The 17,398-nt window shown below is 43.0% G+C and overlaps 1 protein-coding gene across 5 annotated transcripts in view; it reads left to right on the top strand.

The window, feature by feature from the left end:
• ZMIZ1 (zinc finger, MIZ-type containing 1) overlaps positions 1-17,398 on the top strand; it is a 290,102-nt gene that overhangs the window by 132,960 nt on the left and 139,744 nt on the right. For all 5 annotated transcript variants that reach the window (XM_014956235.1, XM_014956232.1, XM_014956234.1 and 2 more), the window contains exon 3: positions 5,769-5,878. In XM_014956235.1, the coding sequence (XP_014811721.1) occupies positions 5,819-5,878 (60 nt within the window). In that variant the 5' untranslated portion in view covers positions 5,769-5,818. The remainder of the gene's footprint in view (positions 1-5,768; positions 5,879-17,398) is intronic.

The raw sequence follows: 17,398 nt of genomic DNA, 5'->3' as shown, positions 1-17,398 counted from the left end.
GGCTTCCCCTGAGGGCCCGACCCGGCGCCCTCGCTTGGTGCTTTGCCCCGAGCTGGGGGCAGCTCCGCCGCGGGGCCCTCGGCACCGCGACCCTCCCCGCTCCGGAGACCTGCGGGGAGTTGTTGGTCGTAGCTGACTGAATAAACAGTACTAACCGGCTCCGGCTCTGGGGGGGTGGGAAAAGGGGAGGTTGCGAACTCCGTGATGAATTCCTGCCTAGGGAACAGTTTTCTTCTTTTCCTTCTCTCACCTACTCAGTGATGTTAAAAAAAGGGATTTCTTGACTGAGAAAAAAAGACACGTGAAAACCTTATTCACCTCCTCCTTCCATGGAGTGGTCCAAAGTGGCTCCAAAGTAGATTGTAGCGGTTCCCAGAGGGTGGCTGGCGGTGAGCTGCTCCCTGTGGAGATGGGAACCCAGCCGACCCCACTGCTGCCAGCCCTCAACACCTCACCTGCCCTTCCTTCCCTGCTCTTCTCTCTTTCAGAGGAAAAGTTTATTCGCTAAAAACATGGTTTCTCAATAAACGGCCCTTTTCGGCCGCAGGTGAGGGGTGGCGGTGGGGCTGTGGGGCCTGCACCGCCCTGGGCCCAGCGGCAGGGAATGTCCTTGCAGTGAGCTGTGCTCTGCCTCTGTCTGCCCTCTGTGAGGGAAGAAAGCCTGGGAGAGGGGAGGAAGAGACAAAAGCATGGCGTGAGGAGTCTCTCTGAACCCGGGGAGAAGGTCAGGGCTGCTTCAGTTGGTGATTTCGGGTCTCCCCTGGCCTCAGACGAGCAGGTTCCCCAGGTCCTGGGGTGGCAGAGCTCTTGCTGTGGACGGCAGCCCTGGCCATGAGGAGAGCTCATCCCAGAGCAGAACTGAAACCACACTTCCTTTCAAACTGCAGTACATTTTTAGACATGTCAGTGGTTTGAAGCAGTGCTGCGATGTTTGATTATTTTTTTTTTAAACTTTTTTAAAGAGGCTGTTTAGGCTGCCTTAGAAACTGGTAGGCACCATGTTTTACTAAATCACTCCTCTTAAACACGTTACTGGAAGTCCAATTTATGATAGAGTAATTGCAAACTTCTAACTTGAACTTTCAACCGACACAGAGCGTAGCAGAAGCTTGTGAAATTATCTTCCTTATATCCACTGCATAATTTCATTCTTTTTCTAATACTGAAGAGGGGCTTGTAGTAATGTTTTAAGAAAAAACATTCAGTGTGTTCAGGGTTAAAGAAAAAGTCTAACAGGTCGATACATCTGTTCCTTTAAAAAAACACATTCTCCATTTTTGAGGCATCATAAATATGTAAATGAGGGCTCTTTAATTACTGCCTAGGGCTATAAACTCGCATGCTAGAGGGGAGGGAAGAAGGAAGGCAAAGAATAATTCACATAATTTCTTTTTTTTTTTTTTTGAGAGAGAGAGAGAGAGATTGGGTCTTTACCTCAGAAAAGACAGCAGAAGAATGGGGCTTTTTATTGCTGAATTACCAGAAGGTGCTTGAGCACTTCTTTTTTTTTTTTGTTTATCCTTTTGGATGGAGTTAGCATATAAAGCAGTAGCATGCGACCTTTCTGGCTAATGTGTGCACCAAACGGAGAGGATTTGTTACGAAGCACGGGGTAAAATTCCCTTCTCTATCCCACTCTGCCAGTACCCTTAATCCCGATCAGCAACATCCCCTGCTGTCTCAAGCTGCTTGCAGCACCTGAATCTTAGCATAGTTTCTAGTGTGGGTGCACCAGAGACTGGTGAGGGATCCGGCAAAGTCATTTTCACTTGTGACCTGATAAGCGCTTGGCACTTAACTGAATAGAAGTCTGCTCTTATTCAGCCCTGCCAGCCTTTCTGTTTCTTAAGCACCATTATTTTCAAGTAAGGTGATGTTGCTGCTACTTTTAAAACAGCTTGAGATCGACAGAAAGGGCATTCTTTTAAATTTCAGGATGTGGATGTGCAGGTGTGGAACCGGCTCGGTGTACGGCAGTACCTGTGCAGTAGATATACTTACTGGAAATTTAATTCTGCTGGTGTTTTTTCCAGGCAAAATGGTTTGGTGTCAAAATGCTTATTCTGCCTTGGTAAAACTTCAGATCCATATGATAATTTTCACTTTCCACATTTAATCTTTTTCAAGTACAACGTGTTAATGTCATTGTATGTGGTGAGGCTTCACATGTACAAATTTGGCTGTTTGTTTCATGCCACAAATGTTTGCTGCCTAGGAGAGTTAGTGGACTGGGGGGCTTCTCTTGACAAGAGGAGAAAAAATGAGCTTGAGCTGGTGAAAGTAGCAAACCGGTGTCGGTGAAGAGCTGGTGGGTGTCTTGTCTGTGCAGTGAGGGGGCAGAGGTGGAAAGAATCTGGCAGGGCAAAAGCCAGAGAGCACTAGTGACGTGAGAACAAGTGAAATTGACGATGGAACTGAAAATACTTCCAGTTACTTGGGGAAGGGTGAGAGTCAGAAGGCGCTTTTCGGTGTGAGCCACTGGGTGTTAGAAGCAGAACTATTTTTGAGGCTGAATTTGATGAGTTTATGACAGAAATTGTATCTGTGTAGCAGAGCAGGGGACTGTGCTCCCAGTCCTGCCTTCAAGAGCCCCATCGGGCTCCTGCTCAGTCGTGCGAGTTAGTTCTGTGCACTCTGCCCTCTGCTTTTCCAAACGGGCTTTGAGAAGCTCTGCTGCGTGGGAGAAATGATGACTTGCACAAGTACAATAGTCAGCTGTGGTTCAGGTGGCTGATAGCAACCTTCTATTTTGTTTATGGTTAACTGGAAGGCAGAGAATTGGGGTGGTATTATATGTACAGTTCATAAATCAATGTGCAGGATAGTTTGTTGGCTTGAGTGGCAGTACATGAATGCAAGTCCTTGTCATGTAAAACCTCTCTGCAGTCTCCTAGCCCTGAAGTATTTTGCCAGTAACAGCAGAGGCAGCTCCTGATGCCACTAGCCATCAGTCTGAGTGCTGGTGTATCTGGCTTCACTTGAGGATTGTGTTTTCTGGCAGTATAGAGTATGTCTGTGTGTATCTCTTGCTTGGGCATAGTCTTTTCACCTTGGCTCCCAGTTTCCCTATGTGGCTGTAGGGCACTGAGAAGGTTAAATAGGTAATGCCAAAACAGACAAAAACTGTGTCACAAAGTCAACCACAGATATGGTATTTTACTTGCTGGTTCATTAAGCAAAAATATCCTGACTTTTTTTTTGTTTGTTTTTTAAAGCAGCCTCAATTGGCATTTCTTCAAATATTTCAACAAAAATCTCTATGCAAGTGTACATTTGTGTTTGTTTTCAACATGCCCTTCTCCATCTGCCCTGATGTTCAATTAAAATGCAGATAATGTGTCCCAGCTTGTAAGATGGATCACTGCTCAAGTGGTGTCATCTCTGGGCTAGCTTATCTCTTGATAAATACCTCTGCTGTCCACTAAGAGATTAAACTTCATGACTACTGAGGTCTGTTTGGGGGTCTTACAGGCAGATAAGACTGTGTTACTTGCTTTTAATGAAATATATCAATTTACATTTGCTAAAGGACCTTTGGATGGTATTTGCTATGGAGAAGGTGGCGGTGACATAATCAAACGATAATACTTGTATGTGAAACTGGCTTTTCCATTTCATAAGTATTATAATTTATTGACAGGAGTGCTTTATTGAACCCTCTTGTGTCTAGAGTGTGGAGATGAGGAGCTTGAGCTGCTGTTATAAGACCTCATTTAGCTGTCTAGCAGAAAAGATTTCTTTCCCTGAGTCTAATCCGGCAGGAGCCATGGAAGGACATTATCAGCTAGGTACAGAGATCTCGGGAGGCTTGGATGTGTGGGATGCACACGGATGCTGTGGTCTGGAGTCTGTCTCCTCGTGACAGCCGTGCAGCCAGGGTTCCCACTGCGGGGAAGACTCCTCTCCTCCTGAGGGTTGAGTATGGACAGTGCTGGACTGGTAGAGGGACTTTAACTGAAGAGATGTTGAGTCCTGTGTAGCAGGAGTGGTGAGCAGCCAGCTGCTCTAATGGAACAGCTCTCTGAAAAATTTGCTGTCTCTTATGTGTATGGAGGGAGCGGAAAAGAGTTTTGTTACGAACAGCTCTCTGGGTAACAAACTGCTCGGTGCCACTGAAGAGATTCGTGAGGGAGAGGTTTCTGTGTGAGTCCAGGACCTTGCTTGTGCTAGTGTGAAGTTTTATATAAATACAGCATTTGGGTATGTATATGTGAATCTGTGCCCACTCCCTGTTCAGGAGCGTGAGGATACAACTCCTTAGACCGTACCCCTCTGTTGCAGTAAAAGGATAGGAGAATGTGTAGGCAAACACTGTTTTCATGTTCCAGCGCTCAGTATCTATGGTTTCATTTCCATTGTAGATGCTGTGAAAGTGATTGAAACAGCAGAGTATACATATGTATGTGTGAAACATCTCTGTACCCTGAGAGGTGAATTCTAGAAAAAAAACACTTAAAACTCTTCAGCTTATTAAGTACAGGCTGGAGCCTCATGCAGTTCTGCTTACAACATAAATAAGTAGAAGTCATGGTACAAACCGTTTGGTAGGATGAATTATGGACTGAATCTGTTAATTAGTTGTTGGCTTCTGCCTTTATGATCTGCTGTTCTGCCACTATAGGAAAACTATAAGGCCAAGCCTTACTATAAGGCTCTCGACAGATCAGTGGAGCTGTTTGTGCTCCAGCTAACTCCTTACCCCAGTCTGAACACAGGGATAAGGCACATCCAGCATCGTGTGTGCATGCTGATTTAACACCTACCCCTTCCCCGTCTTGCAGGCGTTGTTTTTGATTCCAGACACATACTGTTATCTTGACAAAGGGCTGCTTATGTGTGATCATGGAGTATGATGTAAAGCATGGCTCTGAAAAAGAGTTAACGAATACACAGAGCAGGGCTCGTCTGGATGGCACCAGCGTGTACCAGGCTGTATCCACAAACATAACTCAGTGTGAGCAGCATCAGTGGTGGGCTTAGGGGTCTGCAGGTTTGCTCTTTACGTCATCATAACTTGTTGCCAGTTTTCATTTGATGATTTTATACAGCTGTAATAACATGAATTAAAACTCCTAACACCACTCTGAGCCTTCATTTCCATTTTCTGGATTTTTTTTTTAAGGTCACGGGGAAGTTTTAATTTGCCTTAAGTTACACAGTTTGTTAGAGATGGGCCTAAAGAGTGCAGGACATGTTTTTCCAGAAGTAACAAGTAGTTTCTTCAGCTATGGATACCTTAAAGCGCCTACTTTTTCTAGAAGGCAAGAACTGCTCAGTCCTTTGGTCTTAACGTCAGGCCTCTTCCACATATGGGAGGTTGTGAATCTGGAATCGTAAGTCATTCTAAAAAGCCTTGGTTGAGTTGTGAATCCCAGTCCTTCACTCACTGTCATCTTGTCCATTTCAAGGGCTCATTAAATAGATTTGCTAGTTGGAGGAGAATCCAAAGTATACCTGCTGCTTTTATTTTCAATACAGAAATCCAGAGTTTTCATAACACATTTTGTGTTATTTTTGGCCTCTGCTGTATCTGATTCATTTGATATTTATGAGAGGTATTTTCTCTTAGAAGAAGATCAGGAAGAATTCCCATGCCCTTGTCTTTGGAAAAGCCAGGCTGTCATTATTTTTTGGATTATTACTATTTTATCTCACAAAGTGCTCAGGAGTTTCTTGCAAGAGGCTCTGCTCGATGAGGTGATAGAAGTAACCATTCTATGATTCCAAGATTGTGCTCACTGATCTTTACTGTCATTTTTGTCTTGCAGATCGAGGGATTTTAATGGCTTTCAGGTAGAAGAAAGTGGAGACAATCAAAATGAATTCTATGGACAGGCACATACAGCAGACCAATGACCGGCTGCAGTGCATAAAACAGGTAAGCTGAGGGGGGATCCTTGCTGCCAGACCCACGTTGTATGTTGTCTGGCAGGGTGTGTTGTGCGTGATGGTTACCTGTTGCTTCATGAATATCCTTGCCTTTTAGAGGGGAGGAGAGCGGTAGGAATGAGACATTGTAAATCTCATTGAAGATAAGAATATCTGCTTCAAGCTTCTGAGGTGTATAAACCTCAAAAGCCAAACTTTCCCTTTCACCTATCTAAGAAATCTAAGAAAGCCTGGAGACTCAACAAATCTGTCTCAGCTTGAAAGCAGAGTGGTGCTAGTCCTGCCAGCTCTGCCCTGAAGGTGTCACAGCGGGCAGCCATCGTACTTGTGCTCTGAGCACAGCAATCTAAAATTTTGAAGGGCCAGTTTTGATTCTAATCCAGTATCTGACCTGAGACCTGCACTGCCTCGAGACTCGGAACTTGGGTGATTGGCATAACTCCAAGTGCTCAGGTTAATCAGTTTGCACAGAGATGTAAAAACTTCTGTTTGCAAGGTAAAATTTTCAGAAGCATCTGTTTGCAAAGGTGAAGAGCCCTTATAATTTACTGAAAAGCAGTGGGGTCTAAGTCTCATTTACAGATTTCCCCCCCATAATTCTGCTTTTGCATGCTTTTATAACCAAGCGAAACGGCAAAGGCGAGGATGGAATGAGCAAATGCCATCTTTCCCTGCTTTACCCTTCCTAGTGAGCTTTGCTCTCTGGCATTGCAGACAGCATGTATCCTCCCCTCACATCCATTCTTCTCCGGATTGGACATTAGGAAATGTTCTTCACTGAGAGGGTGGTCAGTCACTGGAACAGGCTCCCCAGAAAAGTAGTGACAGCACCAAACATGTTGGAGGTCAAGGAGCGTCTGGATGATGCTCTTGCTCACATGATTTAGTTTTATGTAGTCCTACAAGGAGCAGGGAGTTGGACTTGATGATCCTTATGGGTTCCTTCCAACTTGAAATATTCTTTGATTCTGTGATTGTTTCCTTTCTCATAGTTTCAGCATTCTTCATCGTTATGTTTTGTTATATTTGCCTAGATATTATTAGAAGTTTATATTTTTTAGAATGTGTTGAAATACAAAGAACAGAAAATGTGTGTTTATCTGCAAGTATGGCCGTGCAGGTGCTTTGAGGTGTATAAAAAAAGAATAGGATGTATGCCTAAACCAGCTGATTTTTCTCTCCATGTTTTTTTTTTTGTAAGAAAGGATTTCAGAATAAATCAAACAAAGCTAGTTTGTAGGTCAAGGAGCAGAAATAGGAATCTGTCTCTGAAGAATTGCTGGTCATAATCCTGCCTTGGTCTGTGGTGGCTCACTCTCTCTTTTATTGCTCTGTGGTGAAAGTTAATGCATCTCATGGCCCTTTAGAGGCCTGAGGGAAATAGGAATTTTGGGATTTCATCCCAGTTTCTTATGAAGAACTATCTGGTTCAGAAAAAGCATGCCCTTGACTGGCACAAATTGGTGGGCTTTTTGGACATCGTAGCCCACAGGATGAAGAATGAAGTGACTTGCAGAACAACATACAGCCTTACAGCTGTAAGAACAGACCTTTAGATCAAGTGGAAGCAGAGGATGCTGCTTAGTTCCTTTTTCTAGAGCTGTCAGTTTCTGTACACAGAGAATTTGTATTACTTTAATTACATAAAAGAATATCAAATTACACTTCTTACAGTATTAAGGAGATATTTTTTGCCTATGTGGTAGGTGCTCTGTCAGTTAAACCACTAACTTCATTTATACATAGTGCTGGTTTACATATGTAGCTGGGATATTTCTTCAGTGATGAAGGCTGAAAGGAAGGGGTAAGGTCAGACTTTCCTGCGTTTGTGGAGCGTTCTCAGTTTTGTTTGATCCTGTCTGGAAGAAAGCTCGGGGTTTCCTGGTGAGCAGGGCCATGCTGGCACAGCCACTCTCCTCTGTCAGACGGTAAGGATGCCTGACCAGGAGGTGTCCTGCTTGGGCACACTCATGAATTCATGGTGTCTGTGTTCTGACTTGGCTCAAGTAAGAGAATAGGGATGCTTTTGTTTTTAACTCATGAAAAAGAGCAGTTAACCAAGACAGCGGCTGGACACCAAAAGTATGTAGCAGAAATTTTTTTTATGGTGAAAATGGCAATACTTATAGTTTTGTTGGAGAGGAATTGCTGCTTTTTGTTGTTGTTGTTGTTGAAGAACTTAGCACAGAGACTGCTCTGTTCTTCTTCGTAGTTCCAAAATCTTGTGCTGTTACCTTCGCTGTAGCTTAGAAAGAGACAGAAACCAACTGTGACCAACTTCTTGGGGGAGACTCATCTCTCTGTCAGAGTGTCGTAAATTTCCAGCTTGGAGACATTTACCTTGTTCTTTGAGACAGGTTATTAGCTGGCAAAATGAACATGGTACCACAAAGAGTAATTTCCAGTTCGCCTGTAGAGAACCAGACTACACACTGTTACGTGCATGTTGGTTTTGGGAGCAAAGCAGAACCTTGTGTGGCCCCATCAGTGTATCTTTACTGGTTGGGGCATTAACTGCAGGGTCAGATGAAAATCTGCCTGCCTTTTCTTCCCCAGTCTCCAGTCTTTTATCCTTTCTTCCCAGCCTGTGAACAAACAGTGCTGCTGTTCTGAAGAGAGGTGTGCTTTTGGGGTGGTTAACACAGCAGTGGCGTGGAAGGTACCCTGCAACAGGGGGAGGAAAACCATCCTTCCTTGGCGCCCAGCATCTGCATGTTTTATAACCTTGCTGGCAGCCAGCAGCTCCTGCAGCCAGACCTAGGGCTGTCTGCAGCCCTCCTTGCCCCTCACCCCAGCCCCTGAGAAATGCTATAAATGGGAATCCATGTGCCTCTTTAACTAGATCAGGTTTCAACACAGGGTCAGGACAGGCTTCTTTCTTCCCAGCTCTGTGACTTGTGAGACACCCACAATATCCTTGCTGACTTCTGTTCCAGGATCAAGGTTGTGTTTTACCTTCATCTTTTTCAGCGCTTTAAAGCTACAAGCCCAAAACTTGTATATGATCAGCTAGTTAGGAAATGAAGTGTGTGTGTTAAGAAGTGTTTCAGAATAGATGAAAGGGCAAACTGAAGAGGTGGCTGTGTATTTACGCTGAAAAAAACCCCAGACTTCTGTGGAAGACTGGAACAGCTTGTGTGGTCTCTTTGTAGCCGTTTCCCTCAGTATTTGTAAGTGTATGTGCTTTAAAATCAAACATAGTTTTTTTGATGTACAGTGGAAAAAGCCAAAGTAACAGGCTTCCCTTAACGCATGCAATTAGTTTCTCATGACACAGGAGACTCTTCAGGGTATGCTGAAGGAGGCTGGATCTTCAGGGTGCAGACTTTTTTTCTTTAATCCTTTGTCCATGCAAACAAAAACACAAAATGATTTTGTGCTCAGCGAGGGTCTGATAGCACCTGAGAACTGCCCCACTCGGGGCTGCAGTAGTAATCTGTCACAAGTGTGCATGGTTTGGGTGGCACCGTCCACCATGGAGCTCTGGGGCAGCAGGAGGGCTTCCTGGGGCCCAGGCACAGCCTTCTGAAGGACACAGTTTGGCTCCCACTGCGTAGGGAGTCCTGATGAAGAACTGACTACTTTGCTTAAACTGTTCTTCGTAATAGGCCACAGGTATGGCTTTAATCAGACTGTCCATTACTTCCCTTACGTGGTATAAGCAAATGCCAGGCAAAATCAGTGGGTTGCGTGACATCTCCTCTCTGCTGTCACCCTGATGGGTACGTAGAGCTATTTTAAATCTAGAGACTTCTATCTTTTGTTGTCTTTGTTAGCTGTCAGTCAGTTTGTAAGGTTTCTATATGTCTCTTCTGAAACTGTTGAAAATAGGAAGATGGGGAAAATCTTTCTATATTTGAAGTTCCAAGGAAGCCGCCCCTTTCAGAACAGGGGCGTGATATCTTTCTGCCGTCCTGAGGGCGGTTGTAAGGGTATGTACTGAAGCTGTGCTGAAATTTTAGCCACAGGTTAAAGAGAAATATGAAAAGGCTCTCTGGTGTCAAAAGTATTTGGTCGTGGTGGGAACAGAGGTTCTTTCTGCTGCTTGTGTCACGGTGCATCAGGACACAGTGAGCAATATCGTCAAATCATGCTGGATCACTCAGAAAACAGCACTTAAATGGAGGAACACATCACATAACTGATTTCTAGAAACAGATTAGCATTTCTCCCTTCTTTCCTTCAAGAGAGCTTGCTGAATTGCTGCAGTTGCGATGCTTTATAATGCCACCCCAGCCATTCAGATATGCTAAAAGTTGTAATTGCTGTGTGTTTTTGTTGATACTTTCTTGCTCAAATTGGAAACAAGCAGGCCCATTTCTTTCATCATTCAGCAACTGGGTTTTTGGTCGCTTGCAATTCAGAGGAAAATAGAATTCATTGTTGTATATTTACATAACTGTTAGCATTTAAGCCCTGAAATGTTTGAATTAATTCTTCTGCTCTTCAGTGTTATTGTTGCAGCCTCAAGTAAATGCTCAGCAGTCCTAAACATGTCATTTTTAATATGTTTTGGACTGGTTAAAATGGGCTAATATGAAATTACAGCTGAAAAGGTTTTAATAAAGCTTAATGAAAATCTCATTCTTGAGGAACTTTGAAAATGAGAAGTATTCTTATGAAGGGCACATTTATTTAGAATACATGTTTTCTGGTTGCAGCCTATGTAAGTGTTGCAGGGTTTTTTAGCAGCTGTACATGAAATAACATATGACAGTAAGAGTAATGGTGAAAAAGACCTTTATTTTCCATAAGAAGACATTTGATCGGCCTCAAGTGTTACAGCTTATTGGTTGAATGGTCCATCGATACCATATTAGTAGCTATATTTTTTCTTTTTTCTTTTTTTTCCTGAGACCCATAGCTGCAAATTCTCTGTCTGCTTTTGTGCCCAGTCTGTTGGAATATTCCTCTGCTAGACTTAAGTTTAGGAAAAACTGACAGCAGACCAGCTTTCCTGGCTCCTCTAGTCCATTTAGAGACTTGTCAATCAACATTCCTGCTCAGTTAGATCCTGCATCCTGGTAGGGAATGCTCTGGCTCAGGCAGCGAAGCCACAAGGGAAAGTGCAGAGAGGGAAAGTGCTAGAAGCACTTCTGGAGGGGGCGGGGAAGAGAACACTTTCTTGGTGCTTGCAGTATTTGACTGGTTTGTTTATCTGATGAGGTTCCAGTGGGCAGAATATAACCCATCATCTTTTGAGGTGGGCTGGTAAAATTGGTGTGGGGACACTTCTCTCCTTCCCAGTTCTGCTTGTTTCACTGCAGCACCTGTCCACAAGGACTGGGACATTAGTATTGCTAACTGTTTTCAAAAAGCAAAATATATGTGTTTTAAACGTACACATAAAAACTTCTAGTACCATAATATTTAGAAAAATGTTAATCCTTTCTGTGCAACTAACTAATGTGGCCGATTGCTTAAAATTGCCTATCGATAATAAGGATGAACATTTGAAAATTGTAGAAATTTGTAAGTTGGATCCATGGTGTTGCCTCGGGAAGGGTGGTTTTCTAAGGGAAAGAGCATGGTGACTGGTTTGAGAAAATTAACTCCATGATATGTTGAGATATTTAGGACTGAAACTACTGGCTGAAAATCACAAGGGCATTAAAAAAGAAAGCCCCTGCGTCATTACATTGTCTATTGGAATGATAAAGCTAAAGAAGCCTCAGCATAGTTGCTGTAATCACATATAGAGACATTCTAGCATGTTATGACAGGGTGATACTAATGGAAAATGGCTTGTTTCAGTTGCCAAGAAGAGTGAGTGAACTGGTTAGGCAAACTGATTTCATAATTCAGTTGAGCTGTAATTGCAAATTTAAAGATAGATTGAAGCCTTGCATCACTGAGCATGGCCTTAGAGAAAGAACAAACAGTTGTACCTTTGTTTCTTGACTTTTTTTCCCATAAAATCACTCTTTGTGAACAATTAAGGAAATACAATTCAGAGCCCTTTGGTTGTTTTGAGACTTGTAAACCATACTATTCTCAGTGCTCTCAGCTGGCATAGTAGCAGTCCAGGTGATTGTGGTAAGAAGGGGACAAAGATTGGACTGGGCACTGCTGTTCCATCTGTTGACAGATTAACAAAAAGACATATTGCCACTAGTTTGCCCCCAGTTCCGTCTTCAGTCAGGTCTGGATCACAGCTGTTAGACCCCTACGTCACAGTTTCCTCTTGAGCAGGGGAGATTGGGGTGGAACAGCAGTAGAAGTTTAATTTACTGCATGTTCCCTTTTATAACGCAAAGTTATATCAACGTATATCATAAATATACTGCAGTTATGTAGATATGAGAGGTGCAGAGTATGAAGGTGGCAGTGTAATTCCAATCGGCAGAGCTAGGGAGTGATTCTCATTTTAGCTCTTCCAGCTTCTGTGTATAGTGCGTGAGGAGCAGGATGCTCAATCTAACACTTCTCTAAAACTAATGGACAAGCCAAGGCTGCGATATCTTTCCTCCAGCACATGCACAGTCTTCCTCACAGAGCTCATGGTGCAGGAGATCCAGACAGCAGAACAAGGCTATTCAATGCCAGGTGTTCACTGTTTCTGAAATCAATACTGATTTGTATGCAGACTTTATATTAAAAAGTGTGCGAGAGAAGCATTTATGGAAATCTGCATTAGTACAGTTTTGGTTCCTTATAGCTTACAACTGGACAACTTGCTTTTTTTTGCAGTTTAGTGATGCTTGTGGGTTGGGTTTTGGGGGGGTTTTATGTTCTTTTTCTCATTTGTGTAGCATGTGATCTTCTGTCTTTAGTGTTGATGTCCCCACTCATCTTACCCAGCATTTTTATGTAGTTAAAACATCTGATAAAGAAGTGCTGGGCTTCGCTCAGTATTTAGTGTTTTCCTTTGAAAAAGAAGCTGCAGTGGACAAGTGGGGCAAAGGTGGCTCCTTTTCATTCTGTTTTTTTTTATAAGTAGGCATGGCTAACATGGTTTTAATCTCTCTCTCTCTATCTAGTGCTTCTCAAAATGTGAGCTTAATAAAATATTTATAAAGCTTCTGATGGAATGAGCCATGTAAGTGCAAGATAATTCTATTAATTAGGGATCTCTCAATCTCACAAACACTAAATTGGGAGGGGGGGGATTATCTGAATACAAAATGCACAGCTTGAGCCTTTTAATTTTTTTATAAATAAAACAATCTTTGATATTGAAGGGGACTGTAGAGAATTGAACTATATATAACCATATTCAGATAAACAAAAATCACACTCCCAAAAGACGGAAAATAGCTCAATACTCCCCTCTATCATCTTGAAAAAGAAAAAGACTATTTGTTTTGAATCTTCATTGCAGATGAGCTTTTAATATACTGAGTGTAGCTGTGTGGATAAGGCTTCTGTATAATCACACTTGCCTGTAAGAAGAAAAAAAAAAAGTAGAGAAACAACCTATTTCCATTTATGGCATTTTCTACATTTAAAGCATATGCTCAGTTAATGCCCTGTATTTCTGTAGTACCCCCTGAGCTCTGTCTCAGGCAGTGGAGGGCACGCCAGGGAGAGAGAATTTGTGGTGGATGGGGATTTGAAGTAGAGGCCTGTGCACAGAAGGGGGAGAGGGGCTCGTGGCTGGATTCACTCACGGAGCCTGCTCAGGTTTGAATGTTATAAAGGCTCTATTAATGTTCTACAGCAAATGACCCTTGTGGATCTGTGGGTCCTCTACTACTTGCTTGTGGTGCTGAGCGAGCTATCAAATTTAGGTCTAGTGGGAACATACTTGTGCACTGAGTAATACACAGGGACTGGCCCTGTCTCCCCTTGGTTATGCTGTGTCAAGGGTGTCTGACCAGGAATCCTGTTTACATTCCTTAGATAGGTGATGAGTTTTCCTTAGGGAGCTGAATGCCCTTTGCCCAACATGCAGGACCACAGAAATTCTGCTCCTGGGTTGTTTCAGTTGAAGGGCACGTAATCTTTCTGTTCTCCCTTCCCTTCCCAGGTCCCTTTCTTTCCTACTCTCCTCTTCAACCCCCTTCAATACCACAGTGCATTTTCATTACATGTGATTGTAGGCATGTCTGGATGATTATTAAGATAGAAAAAAACCAAAAAGTCTAAATTGCCTCACAGAATCTGCCAGAGGACCTGGACACCAAATCCTGTCTCTTAAGGATCAGAGTAGGTATGCATCAGAGCTAGAAAAGTCGTGTAGGCACAGTAAAGAGCAGGTCAGCTCCTTCCTCAACCAGTATCAATTGGTTTAGTTCCAAAGGTACTACAGTTTCTGCATTAATAATTTTGGGCATCCTTATTTTCATGTATTTCCATTGTTGTGGAGGAAAGGCTTGAAAACCTGCATGCCAGCAGCTGCAAACAGCAAGCAGATCAGGTGAACTTCAGAGTTCTATACATGCATTTCAAATGTCACAAGCTCTGCACAAAACCTGTGGCATCCTGAATATCTGGCTCATCATTTGGAAAAGATGGGTTTTGTAGTGGGTTTTATATTACTTCAAATTCTGGACCAGTTGCAAGGTTTTGCAGAACTCATAGATGAACCTGTTGTCTGAACTAGGAATAACTTGGCTGAAGTCTGAGGCTTAACCCCAGAGTAAATATGTATGATATCAGAACACTAAAAATCGTTATTTCTTTTTGGCACCGCTCTTTGTATATGCATTGTGTTTTATGAAGAATAATGAGGAATATTAATGACAAAAAGATGTTTCTCTAGGTTGACATGACCGAAAATACCGTTATTTTTAAAAGACGGAGTGTGGTTGGGCTGGAGGAGGATTTATACTGCGAACTGAACTTTGTCTTCTCTTACATCGATGGTATAGCTCCACCTTCGGGAGAACTTTCATGATGCGTTCAATCCAAAGTGTGGGCTGCTGAGAGCAGAGTCCTGGTACCTTCCCAGCCCTACCTTTTGTTTGCTGCCACCTTCCTTGAGTCAGGTCTAGTGATCGTGTGGCCACATAAGGAATCTCGCTGTAAGCGTGACTGAAAATCAGTGTTTGGGAGGTTAGTTCACAAAAAGAACAGCGAGCGTGGTCTGATGCACTGGAAGTGGTGGAGGTGTGCTGTTTGGGGAAGAAGCTGCCCAGGGCAGCCTGCCCTGAAGCATTTTCTGCATATTGGGAAAATGTATTTTTAGTTTTAGGTCAACTTCAGCCTGGTATTGGTGTGAAAAGAGGACCCATGGCCATTCCTGTGAGCTCCTGAGTGGCACCCGCTGCTGCTGTCTCCCCGGCTGGCAGTAAGGCCCGAGGAGCTGCCCTGCGTGCCGTTTTGGCTCTTAGCCATTTCAGCCAGCACGGCTGGAATGATGAGTCCAGGATGAGGCTGGTTGATGCAGCCACACGTCCCTCACGCTGCGCAGGAGAGCCGGCAGGAGAAGGCAGAGCCGCGGGAGGCAGGAGCCTTTCAGGGCTGGCAGCCGCCAGTGCTTGCATTAGCTGGCAGTGCCTGGTGAACAGCAGCCACAGCTTTCTGTCCTGCAGGAGAGCAGCTGCCTCCTGGATTTAATTTCCCCAATTGGTGTACCAGAAGCCTTGTGAAGCGTGCAGCCTTGCCATGTGATGTGTAGGAATGGGTTAATTTCAGAGTGAAGAAAAAGCTACCTACCGTCTAGCTGTGTTTTCTTTTTCTGTGCAGTCAAAAGCTCCCTGTGTTGCTAGTGTATTCTGTTGCTAATGTAAGATTTCCAGACTCGTTGATTAGTGAAGCCAGGCAGTAGACAGGGTCCAAGTGGCTAACCATGTGAGAAATTCAGTGACTGTAGGCTACTGTTAATTAACCTAGAATCTAGCAACATGGCATAGTGTCTGTGTGATAAGTTATATTATCTTCAGCAGCTCAATTAAATCAAGGAGTGAGACACAGAGCAGACGTAACTCGGCAAAATAAACAGACAACTTGAGTCAGCCTTCATAATTTGGTGCGACATCACGTAAATAAATGCAATAACTTGTTTAGCATAGTTAAGCAGTTTGCTGCTCAAAAACTTATTTGCATGACATCTCATTTTGAATAGGTTAAGTTGTGGCAAATTAGGTCTGTGCCTTCAGTCTGATAGATTCCACAGAAAAGAGAGGAAAAAAATCCTCCACCAGAGAGATGTCATTTGTAAATTGAAATTCTACATTTGTTTTCTATAGCAACAAACTGGAACATATGGATTCCATGTTTAAATGATTCACTTTCCATACCATTGCTGTCATGTTAGCATTTCTTGATGTGTGTGTGAGATAACATTAACCCTCTGTAATTGCTCTTAATTTTGAGTGTTATTCTTCCATTACTTACTGGACTGCTCTGTCTACGATACACGCATGTACATCTGGGTTGCAGTCTTCTATATTTAGAGGAGATAAGGCTGTAGTCCTTGCCATATTTCCATGTGGATAATTGGTTTCTGTCTCTAAAATCATATTGAGTCTTTGGTTGCTGGAAGTGGTTTTGAACCCACTGTGGTGTGTAGGCTGAAAGTACTTGGTTGTGCTTTAGCATCCTTTTAAAAAATAAGATCTTTATTGCATGTGCCTATTTCACTCATAGGGGCCTAAATTCACATGTGGGATGAAACATACTTTTGGGCCCATTGCAGAGTTTTATTGGATATTGAGACTTTTTGGTCACTGTCTAATTAGAAGGGAATAACAATTTTGAGAGGTGGCTGTATTTTGAAATGTTTGCACTAAAAATTGCTGTGTATTGGCTTTTGTGTGTAACTGCCCATGTGAATGATGTTGTTCCCCCCCACCCCAGCAACTACACAGCAGCAAACCATGAATGAGGCACAGACAGTTGCTGTGAAAGCTGATGAACTTGGGCCCCAATGTACCTGCATTCTCTGCCCATGTCTCTGTTGTAATTTACAAAGATGCAAATTACGTAAATAAAATGTTTAAGCTGGAGGTGGTCACAAGCAGCAGGTAGATGTTCCTGTCTTCCCTGGAATTCAGCCCAAATGACAGCCCAGTCCTCAGAAAGGGGCTTTGCTGCTACAATTCACTCTTGTTGGATGTAGCAAAATGGAGAGCAAAGTCCTTTGCTGTTTTCTCCATCCCCCTACACCAGACTGTTAATTGAAGTGCTACAAAGAACACAAGATTTCTTCCAAGACCAAAAATAAATGACTGTGAGAGACTCTCTCTTCAAAGCACCACCTGGTGATCCCTGCAATAATGATACACTCACATGCATCAAGTATTTCTGTGATTTCTGTTCCACTCAGGCTAAGGAAATATTAGGTTTTTAGAGTTACGAATGATTACGCTGAAAAATTTCTTAAGTTTTGAAATAATAGAAATTGTCATGTTTTACTAATAGCCTTCTAAAAAGCAGATAATACTAAAAGCAATCTGGTAGATAATCAATTCATTGAGTTTATTGGCCTCATTCATCTCCACTTCAGATTTTACTCATACAAATCCTCCCCACTTGTTAAAAAAAATCTTTGCTTGCCAGCATGGTGGTGTTAGGTGGCCCTTCACTAGTAGCTTTGAAGGTACACCAAGGTGTGTCCTAGCCA

Source organism: Calidris pugnax, unplaced genomic scaffold (assembly GCF_001431845.1).
Source record: "Calidris pugnax isolate Ruff unplaced genomic scaffold, ASM143184v1 scaffold196, whole genome shotgun sequence".
NCBI classification, from domain to species: Eukaryota; Metazoa; Chordata; class Aves; order Charadriiformes; family Scolopacidae; genus Calidris; species Calidris pugnax.
This window is presented reverse-complemented; position numbering and strand designations above follow the sequence as displayed.